We start from the raw sequence: 17,140 nt of genomic DNA on the forward strand, positions 1-17,140 counted from the left end.
AAGTCCCACATGGAGAACAGGCAGTAAAACTGTGTGTGAGGGTGTGTGTGTCTGGAAATGGAGTGTTGTATTTGAAGAATGGCCCAGAGGCCAGAATCACTAGATTGTAGAGTAGATGAACAGAAGTAAGGTCAGATGACTGGAAGCTTAGGAGGGGATCAGGTCATGAGGAATTGTCAAGGTAAAATAGGATTTTACAGGTGACCTTGGAAGAGAGAGAGGGAAAAAAAGGAAGGAGAGAGGGAAAAAGGAAGGGAAGGAGGGAGAAAGGGAGGGAGAAGAGGTAGAGAGAAAGAGAAAGAGAGGGAGGAAGAGGGAGACAGAGACAAAGAGACAGAGAGAGACAGAGAGGGAGGGGGGAGAGGGACAAAGAGAGAGAAATAGAAACAACGAGACAGACAGAGATAGATGGAGAGACACAAAGAGACAAAGAAAGAAAAAAAACGGAGACAGGGAAAGACAAAAAGAAAGAGACAGACACAGAGACAGAAAGAGGGAAGAAGGGAGAAGGAAGAGAGAGTGAGAGAGTGAGAGAAAAGGGGGGGGGGGAAGGGAGGCAGGGAGAGAGAATGAGTCCGACCTGCATTTTAGGAAGCACAATGTGGAAGACAGACTGCAATGGGGAGAGAGGTTTGAGGCAGGAGAGTGGTCAGCAGAAAACAGCCCCCATGTCAGGGTGGCAGCAATGCAAGAGGAGAGAAGGAGACATATACAAGAGATTGAATTATGTAGACTTAGATTATGTAGAAAATATGTAGAATTAATCGAACTTGGCAAACAGTTAAGTCTCAAGGGTAAAAGAGTGACGATTCTAGGGGGGATGTCTGGGTGCCTGGGAGAACAGTGGCACCTTCGAGACCATTAGGACATTTAGGAAAGGGGGAGGATTTGGGGGGAAATGAGCTCAGCTTTGGGGCGGTGGAGTTCAAGAACCCAAAATGCCAAATGGGGAGCTGAGAACGGAGATCAGGTGGGCTGAGAATTTCTGAGGAAGATGACGATGGGAGCCGTGTGAACTGAGAGAAGGTGAAGGAGTGCTGAGAAGACAAGGCCGGAAGAGGAGGCACAATCTGGATGAGGAGGATGGGGAGCGGTCGGATGGGCTGGGGTGGAGGCGAGTACGGGGAGAGGCCCGGGAGGGGCCCAGTGCCAACAACTGGAGGCCAAGGGCAGAAAGAAGGAAGAAGCTGAGAGCGAGAAGATGAGAGACGGCCAGCAGAGGCTGGGGCTCGGGCCCGGGCCCGGGCCTAGGAAGGCCCAAGTTCAAGTGTGGCCTGGCTTCCTCGTCTGCACGGCGGAGACAGTCGTGCCCACTCACAGGGCCCGCATGCAGTAGGTGCTTAATAAAAAGCTTGTTCCTTCTCCCCTCTGTCAGTAACTCGGGAGAGAGCAGTTTCAGATCCGATGGGGGCACCTCCGGCAGACGGCCTTCCCAAGGGATCTGGCCAACACATGGAGGATGGCCTGAGGAGGGGGCAGGATGGGGGGCTTGCCTTGGCGAGTTCATGTGAGGGAGGAGTAAAGGAGGCACCGGCGTGATGGGACAGGAGAAAGGGGGGCCATGGCTGTGTGAAAGGGCAAAGGGCGGGGGTCAGGGCAGCCTGAGGACGAGGCTGGGAAAGCTGCATGGGGAGCAGGCTGGGGAGGAGCAAACCAGGCAGTGAGGCGGGTCCTGTGGCCCTCTCCAGCTCTCAGGAGCACATAAAGAGGAGCAGGAGCAGCAGAGGGGGCGAGGGTCCCAGGCCGCGGGGCTGCAGAAGAGAGGAGCGTGGGGGCCGAGGCGAGGGCGGCAGCACAGCCAGGGTCCGGGTGACAGCTCTGGGCAGCGGGGCGGGCTGGCGACCGAACAGGCTCAGGCACACTCACCCCCCGAGAAACACCTGAGCACTGGCCGTCTCTGGGGAGGAGCAGGGAGTATGGGGGAACGGGGGCACGAGTGAAAGGCAACCAGGCTGGAGAGAGCGGCCAGGATCCGAGAGTGTGAGAAAGTGGAGAAGGGGAACAAGGAAGGAGGTTTTGGAGGAAGGCCAGCCAGCTTTGTGCCTGGGAGAGCTGGGGTCAGGGGTCAGGGGATGGGGCTTACTGAGGGGACGCAGAGGAAATGGTCTGCACCATGACTGGGGGGGAAGGGTCCCCCAGGTGGGAGCTTGCTACAATCCCTGAGGGACAAGCTGAGGGGGCGTCAGTGCAGGTGTGTCTGGGGGCTCCGGGGAAGGCTGGGCCAAGGAGGATGGGACGCTCCTTTCCTCCCCATGCGGTCTGCCGCCCACTATGCTGCCTCTTCCAAAGTTTTATGTGATCAAATTCTTATACCTGCTTTGTTCTCTCCCCACCCCCAAAGTCCTTTTCAGCCTATAGTATTTTTGAGAAAACAGTTCTAGTATTCTTCATCACCAATGCCCCCCTGGCCTAGGATGCTTGTTCTAGGAATCTTGCCTTTGGGAAAAAACTAGTTAGTGAGAACGGTTAGCTCTCTATCAGTGAGAGGCTGAGAAGGCAGGATTCCCTCAGGTGGCAGGCATTTAATACCTAAAGGAAAGAAAAGGGGAATATAAAGCTATCGGAATCTCCTGCAAACACTATGTGCTGAAATAAATTTTCTTTGCTTTCATGACAAAAACAATTCAACCTGACATAGCTGTATAGAAATGGGATCACTTTATTTTATGTCATTACATTCTCACATAATAAACCTTATTACATTCTAGATCACAAGTTTGTGACATAGAGTAGCTCTACCAAACTAAATATAATAGGTGGAATCTCTTTGAAGAGTTTTAAGACTATTTTTTTCTTTCATATTTTCATCAATTCAGATCCCATTAGAGTCTATTTTTCCCATGGAATACAGAGCAAATTTTAAGCAAAAAAACCTAAGCAGCAAAGCAAAAAAGACACTTCGCAAAATGAGAAGGACCAGAACATCAACAGAAACAATAGATGATCAATTGTTAGAATCCCAGAGATGAAACTCCCCGTGTTAGTACTGACTCAAGATCCCCAAGGCTGAGCCTCGCACCCTGACCTTGGAGGCCCAGAAAAGCACTGTACCTGTAACTTTGCCATTAGCTTCAGAAGGAGGCTGCCAGTTCACGATTATAGTCCTAGGTTTTCCTTCTTTACTCACTACTGTCACATCTTTGGGTGGAGAAGTAGGAACTAGAAAGTAAAATATATTCACTTGAATACTATAAATATTTTTAATGATTTCCTCTAAAAATGTTAGTATGTCAAGCTGGCTGACTTATTGGAAAGAACGGGGACCTAGAATCCAACTGAGTCCTGGTTCATCTACATGCCAGCTGAGTGACTAGCTGTAAAACTCTGCTCAAGTCAATTCATTTTTTTTGCCTCAGTTTCCTCATCTGCAAAATGAAGCGGAGAAGGAAATGGCAAGTCGCTCCTTCTTAGCCAAGAAAACTCCAGATGGAATCAGGGAGAGTTGGATACAACTGAGAAACCCCTATATCTAGCATATACTGGTTATGTGACTATGAGGAAGTCTCAACCTCATTTGAACCCCAGGTTTTTCAGCTATAAAATGGGAAAAAGAAGGAGATCTGTACTTCTATTCTGTAGGACTGCTGTGGAAAAGCCTTTTAATCATAATGGGAACCAAGAGGCCTGGCTATGAAGGGGGTACCTAGGCTCAAATTTCAGCTATCATTTACTACCTCTGGATCCCAGGGCAAAGTGAGATTCTTTTCTAGGCTTGTTTCATCATTTTTTTTTTTTTTAAAGGAGGTTGGATTAATTATTTTCACAATCCCTTTCATCTCTAAATCTCATGATTATGAAAACTTCAGACATACAATCTAAGAATTTTACTCTTCTAAAACAACTGTCAGATAGGCCTGGAAATCTGAGATTTGCAAATTGCCTTACAAACATTGATATCGTTCATTCTTCTGAAGAACTTTACCAGGGAAGTGTTGCAATATTATCTCTGTTTTAATGTGAGGAAACTGAGGACCAAAGAGACTGAGACTTGACTAGAACCAAGAGACTATACTTCAGAGGCAAAATTGAAAACCTCGATTATATATGTCTCTCCCTAAGGAGATAGACATGGCTATGTTACCAGCAGTAAAATAATTTAATTCAAAAACCTTATTCTTTAAATTCTAACTCCTTTGTCAGAATGTTTTACACATAAAAAAGTTTTCTTTAACTTAATACAGGTACCACATCAAGCGTTAATAAAGCAACTAGGTGGCGCAATGGACAGAGCACCAGCCCTGAATTCAGGAGGACCTGAGTTCGAATCTGACCTGAGAAATTTAACACTGATGGCTGTGTGACCCTGGGCAAGTCACTTAACCCCAATTGCCTCAGCAGAAAAAGATTTAATGAATACAGCATTTTGAAATGGAATCTCTTTTCTCCCCTTTTTGCTTTTAGCAAAACATACAGTGTTTTTAAAAGAAAAACTCTGTGGAATAGAGAAACCATAAAATTTAAATGATTGTGCAGTTTATATGTGTACAAAGGGAAGAGCAATTAGAAAGTTAATGAATTATATTTTACCCTTCCCTTTCCAAACACAAATTATTCTTTTGTAAGATCATTTGCTTTGTGTGAAATAGGGCTATGAAATTTAAATACACTTCTTTAAATCAGAGTAACAGACTTTCTTAAGCTTTAGGAAAAGAAATGTAAACTTCAACAAATTTATGAATTTCATTTCATCATACTTGCCTCTTCTCCCGAAGAGATCTCAATGAATTTATGAGAACCAAAAATGCAATATATTATGATTGGTTTTTTTTAAAACAAACCTGCCAATCATATCCCAGTTGGGAAAGAAGGAAACAATGACCTCATATAAACTATTGAATCTTCCCAGGATAGAACACAGGACCAAGAACTTAAACAGAGGGGTTTGAGGGGCAACCAACTAACAAATAACCAAAGGAAAAATGGAATAATGGAAGTACAAATGAAAAATGCCCTGTTCCTCAATATATTTATAGTTACTATATGTCTTGCCCATTAAAAAAAATCCCTGAGGACATTTTTAAGCAAAATCTAATAGGAAGCCAAAGGATTCTTTGACCACCGTCAGGGCAAAGGTAAATAATAAGTCATGATGCCCCAGAATATGCCCTCCCCTCCACATGGATGGAAAAATCTGACAGAAAGAGAAAGGTATTAAGTCAGTGAGTCTATTTCTATAGCAAATACAGCACCAACTCCTTCTTGGTCAAGTGCAAATTATTTAATCTTTTGTCTAAGGTAAGGAGTAAAGCTGGGAAAAGATGATGATTTTTGCTTTTATATACAGTCACTGATAAACTTGTTCAATTTTTCAAAAAGTACTTATGATGACAAATTAAGAGTGATGGAAAGGTGGTTTGGCTCTAGCTAGCCCTTTGCTCCAAGTGATGAAGAGAGGGAAGAGGGAGAAGACAACGTGAGTCATAAAAAACATGAGCCAACCCCTCCCTCCCCCCAGATCCTTACCAAGTTCAAAGGTGGTTCCATGAGCGGTCATACTCCATGTGCTGGATCTCCGACCTTTAGTCACCATCACAGAGAACTCATACAGCGTGTTTGGCTTTAGTCCAGTCACTAAATAACTCAAAGTTGTTGCGTTTGCAGTCTGGAGAAAAGAGACAACAGAACTTTAGAAGCAGAAAACAGAAGTCATCTGTTTTTCACCACATGAACATGCTGAATAAAACCATTTGTCTTCCTACTGATAATATAAGTGATCATTTCTGTGATCAGTTTTTTTTCTCCGATTGTGAATGGATCTTTTCATCTTGAATGACCAAAAATGAACCTGTGTGAAAGTCTTGGGTGAATCCCTTCACCCTTTCAGAAATTTTACCTCTGATGTTGGGAAGTTCGAGGGGTGGGTGAGGTGACAGGCAGGTTCCTTTCCAGCTCTGAATATGATGAACCTAACTGGAACTTAAGTCACTGGGATTTTATGCATCCTAGGGGACCATTATTATTCTTATATTATTATTATTAATTAAATTAAAAAATTAACAGTATTAATTAAAATGTGAGATCCTTGAAGGTAAGGGCTGTCTTTTGCCTCTTTTTGTATTCCATGCACTAACACTTATATTGTACTTACTTGGTGTCAGATACTTTGTCAAGTCCTTCATAAATATTGTCTCATTTGATCTTTACCTGGGAGGTAGGTGCTATTATCACTCCCATTTTACAGTTGAGGAAAATGATATTGTGATATGCCCAGGGTCACACAGCTAAGAAGTGTGGGAGGCTGGTTTTGAATTTGGGTCTTCCTGACTTCAGGTTTATCTACAGTACCACCTTGCTGCCCAAATTGAATTTCCTTTATGAATTGGCTAAAAATGTAGATAAAGAAATTTTGTGTCTTCTGATTAACCTCTGCTGGTTTCTTCCTTATGATGACTGGGAGGGAAAAATACAGAATTTAATGGGAAGAATTGAATAAATGAGTAATTATCAAATATTAACCCAGACTCTTTTACATGTTAAGTATAATGCCAATGTATAGTCCCTTTCAATTTAACTGGGGAATGGGGTAAGTAAATAAGTTAACAAATCACCACACTACAAAGTAGCATATAAGAAATGCCATGTGAATACAATGGTCAAGTAGGCATCTTTCCACTTGGAGTGATAAGACAAAATTTCATGGAAAAGGTAGAATTCTGAAAAGCTGGAGTCTGGAAATGGAAAGGGTCTTTCAAATGGTGCTAAAACGTAAGTGGGGACAAGTGGGCAGGGTGGTAAAGGAAAACAGCATTATTTTGTAGCAGAGAGATTAAGCTAGAAAGACAGTTTAGGGCTAGATTTGATGCCAGGCTAAGGAATTTCGTTATATAGACCTTGAAGAACCATTGAGGATCTTGGAGTAGGATCATGGCTCACTCATGATCCTAACTGTGGTTTTAGCTGTGATTAATGGGGGCAGTTTATACAGCAGAAGTATAAAACATGTGGCCCACAATACTACTAAAGAGTGGGCTGAATAAGATTTTTTATCTTGTAATTAGGAAATACTTAACAAAATCATTAAAAATATAGATAACACCACATTTCAAAACTTCGTCTGAGTGTGGCCCACAGGGATCCTTGTGTCTGGTTCAGTAGTTTCCATTTCTATTTATCTACAGTCTGATAGTACTGCTGCAGAGGACATATCAGAGCTGAGATAAGATGGAAAACAGCTTATTCTGATAACCACAGCAAGTGGTAAATCGTGTATGTATTGATTGAGGACAGGCAAATTGGAACCCAAAGTGAGGAATGGCTATTAAGAGGGAAAAAGCCTTAAGACAGCTTGGTGGCACTGAGGATGGAGCGTGGAGCCTGAAGTCCAGGCTTAGTTCTAATCCAGTCTCAGGCACCTCCCAGGCATGTGGCCCGAGTAAGCCCCTTAACTCTGCTCGGTTCTCTCATCAGTAAGTATGGGCAGCTCAGCACTGTGCCAGCAGGTGGGACAGGATCACTGTTTCCAGGAACACAGAGAGGAGTCGGGTAAGAAGTGACTAAGTCTTTCTCTCTCTGGCAAAGGACAAACCAGAAATAAGAGACAGACAGTGCTTGATGTGAAAACTTCCTAACAATTACGAGATGTCCAGAAGTGGGACAGGCTGCTTCAGAGGTCTGCAAGCAGAGAGATGATTGCTTGACAGGGATGAGACAGTGGGGACTCCTCCCGCCTGTAATAGGCTAGGAGATGATTACAGACTGAGATTAGATGGGAGTCAGTGACCATCCGCAGTCAAGCTCTCTCCAGACTGATGCTCACAGCCTCTTATGCCATTCCTTGTCCATGAGGCTGCTGCCCAGGGATGGCAGGCTCTCCCTTCTTATCTCCTCTTTATCATGTGCCTGCCCCTTCAAGAAGCCTTTCTAGATTCCTCCATTTGTGAGTGCCTTGCCCATCACTGATAACTTCTTATAGTCTCTAATGATTTATCTGTAATGATGGTACCTGGCCTCTGTCCCATCCACCTTCCCCATGAGGATGTGAACTCTTTGAGGGCTGCAATCACCTCACTTATGTTTTTGCACCCTCAGTGTTTATAACTGCCTGGTTAACAAAAAGTCATTCATTGTAATCAGCAGTGATAGAGCACTTCAGGGAAGGAACTATATCTTATTCAGCTGTATAGCCCCAATATCTAGCTTATAGTGTCATTAAATTAATTTGTTAAATAATTGTTGAATTTTTTTTGCTAAGAACCAAAAGATTAATGTCACTAGTTCATATGTGCATAATGATTTCAGTTATGAGCACTTTAAATATAAACATTAACTTATTTGATCTAAGAATCCTATGAGCATTCTCATCTCAAGGATGCCTGGAGGGCTGAAGAAATTTCTTTCAGGTCACACCAGTTGTTGGTGGCAGCCTGGGCTGGAGCCCTGGCTTCTGGGAGTGTGCTCTTTCTGCTGGCCCTTGCCCCCACTTATGGAGAACCCTGCTGCCAGATGCCAGACTTTTTCTTGGCTGGAAAGTTCCTAAGAGATTCCTACCATTGCCATCCTCTTCCTTCACTTCCTCCACTGAAATTTCATCAGCGCCCACTAATGCATCTTTTCTCCAGGTAAGACTGACTCCAAACTTTCATCCTGTCCCAGCCCCTTCCACTTTAACCCATGTATTTTTTCCTCACTGAGAGTCTTCCTGGTGCCTAGGTCTATGGGAGTGACAGATATTCATGAAGATAATTGAAACACAATGTCCCAAAGCTTTCCACACTTCAGAGTTATCATGAGTGTCCTCAGAATACTGTGATACCAAGTTGGCCTAAAGCTTGGAACTCTACCACTAATCCTGGCAGGATGTGACTCTAAAGTAGGATTTGGGAGTCATCAAAAAAGTTAGTCCTAATTACAGTCATTATTGGAAAGTTAAGAATCAATGAGAAAGGTATCAAATTATAGCCACTTAAAACAAATGTGCTCTAGAAGTTATCATCTTTAAATAATAGGTTGTAGTTCTTTTTAAAAAAAACTTTTGAAATGCATTTTATTTATATTATTTTTTTTGTTTTGCTCTTTTTTGTTTAAAGAAAGAAACCTCAAACACTACCAAAACCAAATCAAAAACCCTTCCATACTTTAACAAAGTTGAGCAATTGAATAAAAGTATTTACTATCATGGCAACATCTGAACATTCTCCCCTAGCAGTCCTCCACCTGTCACAGAAGGGACCTCACACATGTTAGTGTAGCCAAGTCCTGAAGTCGGACAACTCCCTCAGATTCACGAGCTGCTAAGAGGGTTGAGTCTGGTCCTTCGACCCCACGTCCACTGTGCTTCTTACTATACAATGTGACTTCCTGTTTAAATATAATTAATTTTAAAAACCTCGTTGTTTTTGATCACCATGGTCAATAAGATCGATGGTTTAAATCTAGATCTCAGCATCACATGATAAAAGCCTGCTGCCACTGGGTGGTAGTAAAACCATTTGTAGAAAAACTGTCTAAGGATAACACTATTCTCATAAGTATTTTAAATCAGAAACCTAAAGATACAAAGTGCCAATAAACATGCCTTTCTTACAATAACTCAAAAAAATGCAAAGTGGAAAATTTCACAAATGTAACAGTTCACATTTTTATTCAGTTGCTCCAATTGAAAAATATCACTACCCATGAACAATAATGATAATAACAACAGCTAGGATAATAGTTAGCATTTATATGTACCTGGCATCATGTGAAATGCTTTACAAGTATCACCTCATTTGATTTTCACAGCAATCCTGAGAGGTGGGTGCTATTATTATTATTGTTATTCCCATTGTATAGTTGAGGAAACTGAGGCAGAGTTAAGTGATTTGTCCAGGATCACACAACTATTAAATGCTTGAGCCTGGATTTGAACTCAGATTTTCCTGATTCCTGACTTCAGGCTTGGCACTCTATATCCTGAGCCACCAAGCTGATTATAGCTAGACACATTTTCTTCTATTTGAAAAAAACAAGAAACAAAGCTGTTTTATATACTTCTTAGCTGACTTATACCACTAACAATTTTTTCTATTCACCCCACACAGTGTTCCATGGATATGAGTGCTTATGTGTGTATGTATATAAGTAGAATATAGTGATTTTATACAATTATTTTTAATGCACAAAAAAAAAATCTATCAAAGAAATTTTATTTAAAGAATGTGGTCAATGATTGAAATAATTTGATGCAACTATTTCTTTTTCCCCTCAAAAGTCTGAATTCATTTCATGCCACCCTTCTTGTTGAATATGAAGCAACATGGGAGTAAGGAGAGGCTTTGCACCAGCTGTTATGAAATAGCAATCTGACCCTGACCAAGGAACTTAGCTTTTCTGCAGGGATAAGGGTGAAGGAGAAGAACCTGGCCTACAAAAACACATGAGGTCTCTGCCATACTAAAATTCTATGATCTGAATGGCTCAATCCTCTTAAGAGAAAATCTGGAAAAACATTACTCTTCCATATATAGATAAAACAATTATTGACATTTCCTAATTAGAATCTTACTGATATTTCCTAATTAGGATATTATTGGTATTTCCTTTCTTCCATCTACTAAGCTCACTTCCACTATTCTGACCCACTTTGCTTTTCACCTTATAGCTGATTAGATGTTCATGAAACATCTAACACAACGTTTTTCAAAACTGGTGTTCCTCAGAAAATTCCACTCCCTGTTAAATTTTCCTCACCTCTTCAATAGGAGCTACCATAGTAATTCTGCTAAAAGTACAATAAAATGACACTCTCAAATTAACACTTAGATAGGAGACTACAAGATGGGAGCTGTGACCTGGGTGTCTCCCACACTCCCATCACAAAATTCCTCTGTGTCGCTCATCTCTGAACTCTTACATGCAGTACAATTGTTAATACCTTATACTTGGTGTTAGCAGGGATATTGGTTTTCCATCGAACTGTGTAGTACCGCGAATCTGTGATCTTCTGGTGTTTTGGCAGTGAGTTGTCCGCCCACGTAATCCTTATGGTGTCATGGCTCAGTATGGAAGCCTGAACTCCCACCGGTGGCATCATAGGGGTGGGATCTGGCACTGGAGTGTATGGAGCATTAACAACAAATAAATCAACCTCAGAAGTATCTAGGGGATTGATGGGCAAAAAGCCGTGCATTTTAATTTAAAAAAAAAAAAAAAGGTGGCATTTAAAAGGTAAACAAAACCAAAACAAAACAAAAAGGAAATGTGGGATAATACAATGGAATGAAATGGAGAAAGAGAAAGAAAGAATCCAGGGTTAATCAACAACATACAATTACTTTTTAAAACCCACCCCAAATTTGTTCTTCAAGGCAAAAAAAACATGCAAGGAAATAAGCTCAGTGCTTGACAACATGTCATACTTAAGTGTACCATACATAAATGTACTAAGACTAGTATTTGTTAAAATGACTCATCCAGTGTTTCTTCTAATAAAGAAATGACTGCCTCAGTGAATGCAGCTGACCTCTGGGGATTTCAAAATGTCATGATGTACCTGCTTCAGCCTATACTGCCCACTAAGTGCATATGAATCACTCTTGTTCCAGGCAAATAAAACCACCACCTCCCCTGAGATCTGGATAGAGAAAGCCCAGGACTGAATGCCAGAACAAAGGGGAAGAGTAGTTCCCCTAAGACCACTAATTCTGCTTCATGGGAGAAATCAATGTGAAGAAGAGGCCTTCTCACCTTCTTTGATGTCACTAATCTAATTGCCACCAATGGGCAAGTAAGCCCAAGAGCCCCTGGAATAGCAAACATCTCCCAGATCACCAGTCTGGCTTCAAGCCCTGTCTGTGCAGCCATCATCTTGAGAAACAAACCTGACCGGGATGCAGCAGGTTGGGAGCTGTTTCTAAGGGTGCTGTACTCACAAGTGACAAAGACCCAGAAAAGAAAGTTCTGTTCACCAAAGTCCTTGTTGATTCAATATGAGAAACTAATTTGATTTTATCAGTAGAAATTCCTGATTACTATATACCAAAGAACCTGGGATAAAAATGGAGAAATGCCAATTCACTCAGAGCTAAAACTTTCTATATGTGCTGTCTTTCCTATTAGAATGTGGGCTCCTTTTCTATGTGTATCCCCAAGGATTAGCACAGTGCTTTGAATACAGCACATGATAAATGTTTGATCATTCATTCATTCAAGCCCTTAAATGAACTCAAGACATGGAATCAACTCTGGAACTGAGAATGATCTCTGTGGGATGTGTCAAATGTCCTGGTAATACTGCTTCCAAGAATAAGAATAAGCCTCAAAAAAGGCACACTTTTGAAGAAATTATATCTACTCTCCATCACACTTCTTGAAATGGCTGATCTAAATCTTCTCTTTCCTCAAGTTCTCCATGGTTGCCTCATCCTTCAGTCATTTCAACAGATGACTATATCTCCTATTTCACTATGAAAAATGAGACCATCTGTTATGAGCAACTTTACGCCATATTTCAAAATATCAACATTTTAAGATATCTTTAAAGTTAATATTACATATCTTTAAAAATAATGTTTTTAACTTTATCCTCCTTTCTCTACATAAGGAGACTGCAAAGGTTTTTGATCAAAACACAGGGAAGAGCAAAGAGGAGGGAATGTGGGCCAGGGAGGAAAACAATTCTTTTGCTTCCTCTACTTGTATTCTAAATAATACTGATTTATTAACAAGCTGGAGAGGACAAAGAGAATTTCCAACTCCAAGTTAGAGGATGTTGGGACAATGGACTTCTCTCCTAGCACAGGAAACCAAGACTAAAAGAAAAGCTATCCTCTTACCACTGAGGTACTTCTTCTAGCTTCTGTTATCTAGGGGTGATAAAGGCTCACTGTTCCTGGCTAACATTCAGCCTGCCTTCATAATTTGGAGGCTGTCAGGTTGCCATACAACACTGGTAGCCTCTCGTGGGAGGAACTAAAGAGGGAAAGCCTGGAAGCAGGTCTCAGTAGAGACCAACAGAATGCTATGGCTCTTGAACAGCTGAAAGCCCAGGACACTGAGAGAAAAGCAGGGATAAACAGAGAGAAAATCACCAAGCCAAGAGTAGCAGAGATCTAACAGCTGAGAAGCCATACAGTGCTGGGATAAAGGCCTGGTGGGGGCATGGTCTGGAAAGAATTCCATGCTGACCCCATCAGAAAACATCAAGGGCAGGAGTTTTCCATTCATATCTGGGCCTCCACGTGTATCCAGCCTTCCCCTCTCAGCAGCTGTATTTGTGGGAGAAGGTGCCTGAGGCTCATAGGGGAAATGCTTCCTTGCTACCTTTCCTTTCATTTTATTGCTTTGAGCTAGTTGTGTGAAGAATGTGAGAAATTAGATTTCCACAAATGGTGTCAAACAAGATGAAGGGAAGAGTGAAACATCTTGTTAAGATTTCTCCAACCAATCACTAGGTTAGCTAAGGAACTGGCCAAACATCAAAGTTCCTGATAAAAGAGCCCAGACCTAAACCAGCCCAAACTGATGAAGGTCAATGGAAGGGCACGAGCCTTTGGACATGGGATGGGGTGAATAAAGAGGATTGTAAAACTGACCAATTGTAACTCGGATTGTGAACCGACCAATCCAAGACTTGAAGGGAAGGGTAAAGATCCGAACTAACAATATAAAGCTTGCTCTCACTCCTGTATTCATGTGTGTTTCGCTTAGGAACATACCTGCTTCTCATGAGAATAACCAAATAAACAATTTTTCTCTCACTCTAAAAGACCCACAGTTGTTAACACTACACCTGGACTAGCTTGCAAATGGGGAAGCAGTGGGCCGTGGCAGCTTGTCTCCAGCTTATTCCCCAATCTCCAAAGGGTTCCATGGGGTCTTTTTGATAATAATCTGGTTCACTAATAAAAGTAGACACATTGGTAGGGGCTTATGAGCTATGAATCATATTTGGGATTGGATTTCTGGAACAAAATGAACATGTAATAGCTTTTTGAGGGTCACACTTGCCAGAGAGTTACCCTCAATGCTATGCTAGATATTCACTCTCCCTCATCTACCAAATTATCTTTTGGTAACAAAGAAAAAAAAAAAACCAATGTAGTCAAACTGGCTGATATAGCGCCTATATGTGTCCCTGTGTGCCACACACAGAACATATTATCATTTGCCTTCTGGACTTAATATTCTGTTTTTATTTACATTACTGCAATGATGATGATGTTTTTCTTGATTCTGCTTATTTGCTCTGAATCTGGTCATACAAATATTCCCATCTTTCTCTAAATTTCAAACTATGTTCCCCCTCCCCCAGGCAACTGGGGTTAAGTGACTTGCCCAGGATCACACAGCTAGGAAGTTTTAAGTGTCTGAAGCCAGATTTGAAGGTCCTCTTGACTTCAAGGCTGGTGCTCTATCCACTGCACCACCTAGCTGCCCCCAAACTATGGTTTTTAATGAATGGCATGGTATTATTACCTTTTACTAATTTACCACAGTGCTTATCTGATCCTAACTAATTTGACAACCAAGTTTCTACTTGAAAAAAAAGTGCTTCTATGAATATTTTGTTATCTTTGGGAACCCTCCTGTTTTTGGCTTTACTGGGATATCAGCCCAGCAGGGAGATATTTGGGTCAAAGATTATGAACAGTTTGGTAGCTTTTCTCATCTATTTTAGTGTTATGTTTTGTTCCATGAATTAAAATTTATAGAATTTTGCAGATGAGGAAACTGAGGTTCACAGCAATTAAATGACTTGCTCACAGCCACAAAAGTAGTAAGTATCTAAGGCTCTAGGAATGAATGTATCTTCTTTATTTAAAATATGACCAAAAATTACATTACATTAAATTAAAGAGAAGAGATTTAAGTACCTAAGGATACTAATGAAAATTCATCTGTCTTGAAAACATATGTGGTCAAATGAGTAATAGTCATGAACTGACATTGGTTTTATTGTCTGAAGTATATATATAAAGCATAAAAAAGGGAAACAGATATTATTATGGTCAGCCTTAGAAGAATACAGTATATTCTCTACCAAGATGAAGAAATGTGATCACAAAATTTGGTTCTCCTGATAATGCATATTTAGAGGAACTGAATAAATCATAAGTGTTTAAGTAAAAAACCTTAAGACTTTGGATTGAATCCTAAGAGAGCTCATTTTCACTGACACAATATATAAAGGATCTTTTCTAGATAACCAAAGAAGGAAACAAATCTCTAAAATGTAAGTGTCCTAAAGACACAATTTAAATAAATTAATAAATATCTATATCTATATCAAGATAATTTCTCTTCAATTTTTTAAAGACCCATGATTTTATCAGTGAGGGTACACTATCAATGCAGACTATAGTGCTCTTTACATTTTAGCAGGTGTCCAATTTTTCTGGTGACCTGTCTCTTTGATCCTAGCTGGGCAGGGTTCCTTGGATGAGAGACTGCTAATATGCCCCTGGATCTCTCCTGGAAACCCATCTTCCTTGGTAGGATCTATTAATATTATAGTACAACAGTGACAACTATCACCTATAAAGACTCACTCTGGGTAAGCAGTTCTAGGAGTCAGGAATATTTAGAGACAGAAAAGAGACAGTCACTGCCCTCATCCTGGGACTCCTATGGTTTTTACACAGAAAAATAAATCCACGATCATTTGTGCAGGGATGAAGCATTAGGCACTGGTAGAATTAGGGAAGACTTTACAAACCACATCAGATTTCTTTGTTTTAAAAACTCTGGCATCACCATTTTTTCCAAAAGTTAAGTCCAGACAATAAAACTACTTTTCCTGTACTAATAACACGTTTATTCACACGAACTACAGATAACACATTAAAAAGAAATATTATGTGATTATTACTCCTTCTGACCTATTTTGTTCTGCTAAATAAAGTTTAAAGAAAGCAATGGTGACTTACCTGTATGGGGTCTGGTAACCGCACTCTCATACAGTGGGATGCCTTCACCCACATTATTAAAGGCTTTCAGGGTAATTACATAGTGGGAGCTTGGGTCTAAAAAGAAAAGTAATTTATGAGAATTTAAAAACATTTAATTATTAATCAATCTAAGAGGATTACATTTATGTCTTCATGTACTTTTATGATTGTGCATACCAATTCCCCACACCTCCGAACAAGTTCCTTCAAGCCAGAATAGCATCATTCCTCTCCTCTGCGTATTTCAGGGCTAAAAAGTCTTCAAAGTCGAAAGGCTCCTCTGAACAGGAGACAATAGCCCCTTCCTCTTCTATCACCTTTTTAAAAAGGGTTTTCCTTACTCTGATGTTTCTCATCTCTTAGCTATTGCTAGTATATATCCCCACATGGTTTTAGCTTTTACCTCTTGTTATATATGTGTTGGTCTTATTTGTGTCATTGCAGAGTTTATATTGATTCTGTATATATTAAGATATGTACTCATTGTCTTCTTTGATAGAACATAAACTCCTTGAGAATGGGGATGATTTCATTTTTGCTGATGCTTCCTGTGCTGAGCACCAAGTCCAGCCCATGACAGGAAATGAAAGCAAGGCTTCTTGATTCCAAGGCTAGCCTACTTTCTAGCCACTATGCCATGCTACCTAGAGGAATGAAGGTATGTTCTCTACTACTGACTGAAACAAAGTGGCCCATAGCAGACACTTAAATACTGGAGGACTGTTTTTAGAAGTTTTTTGGGAATATAAAAAAAGTTTTGTTTTTGATGTAGATGGAAGAGATTAGGTAATCACATCATTTACTATTTTGGAGTCTTCAGGGAAAAAAAGAAGTAAAAAACAAAACAAAACAAAAAAAAGAAATAAAAATGGACTTTAATCACAGCTTTGTTCAAGGTAGAAATTTGAATCTTAAATTTTTAAAAGAAAAATATTTATTATTAATTTAATTTGGGAAATTAGAACTTGGAAAAGTATTTTCTACTTGAAAAAATTTAGTCTACTTTCTATTTGGAACTATTCCCACACTGGAAGGTAGATCCAAAATGACAAAGTAGAGCCAGAGTGGACTGAGAAGGGGGTCTCTGCTCAAGGCTGGTGGCAGAGCTTAAAATCAGTCTCCTAGGATTCCAACAATGGCAAGCCCATAGTTCTGTTACTCAGACCAGAAGGGCATCAATTAAACTTTGCCATTTATCAGAACACATTTGTGAACACTGAAAGTTTACAGGTCCCCAGCTTGAGCTGCTGCTCCTGGAAAACACAACATTCACA

At 40.7% G+C, this 17,140-nt stretch overlaps 1 protein-coding gene across 4 annotated transcripts in view; it reads right to left on the reverse strand.

Annotated features, from left to right (window-relative positions):
- NEO1 (neogenin 1) overlaps positions 1-17,140 on the reverse strand; it is a 239,557-nt gene that overhangs the window by 30,647 nt on the left and 191,770 nt on the right. For 3 of the 4 annotated variants that reach the window (XM_051982336.1, XM_051982335.1, XM_051982333.1), the window contains exons 16-19: positions 15,846-15,941; positions 10,853-11,076; positions 5,464-5,602; positions 3,052-3,159 (exon numbers count right to left, since the gene is read on the reverse strand). In XM_051982336.1, coding sequence (XP_051838296.1) covers positions 3,052-3,159; positions 5,464-5,602; positions 10,853-11,076; positions 15,846-15,941 — 567 coding nt within the window. The remainder of the gene's footprint in view (positions 1-3,051; positions 3,160-5,463; positions 5,603-10,852; positions 11,077-15,845; positions 15,942-17,140) is intronic. The other variant, XM_051982334.1, reaches the window with a different exon arrangement.

This window comes from Antechinus flavipes, chromosome 2 (genome assembly GCF_016432865.1).
Source record: "Antechinus flavipes isolate AdamAnt ecotype Samford, QLD, Australia chromosome 2, AdamAnt_v2, whole genome shotgun sequence".
NCBI classification, from domain to species: domain Eukaryota; kingdom Metazoa; phylum Chordata; class Mammalia; order Dasyuromorphia; family Dasyuridae; genus Antechinus; species Antechinus flavipes.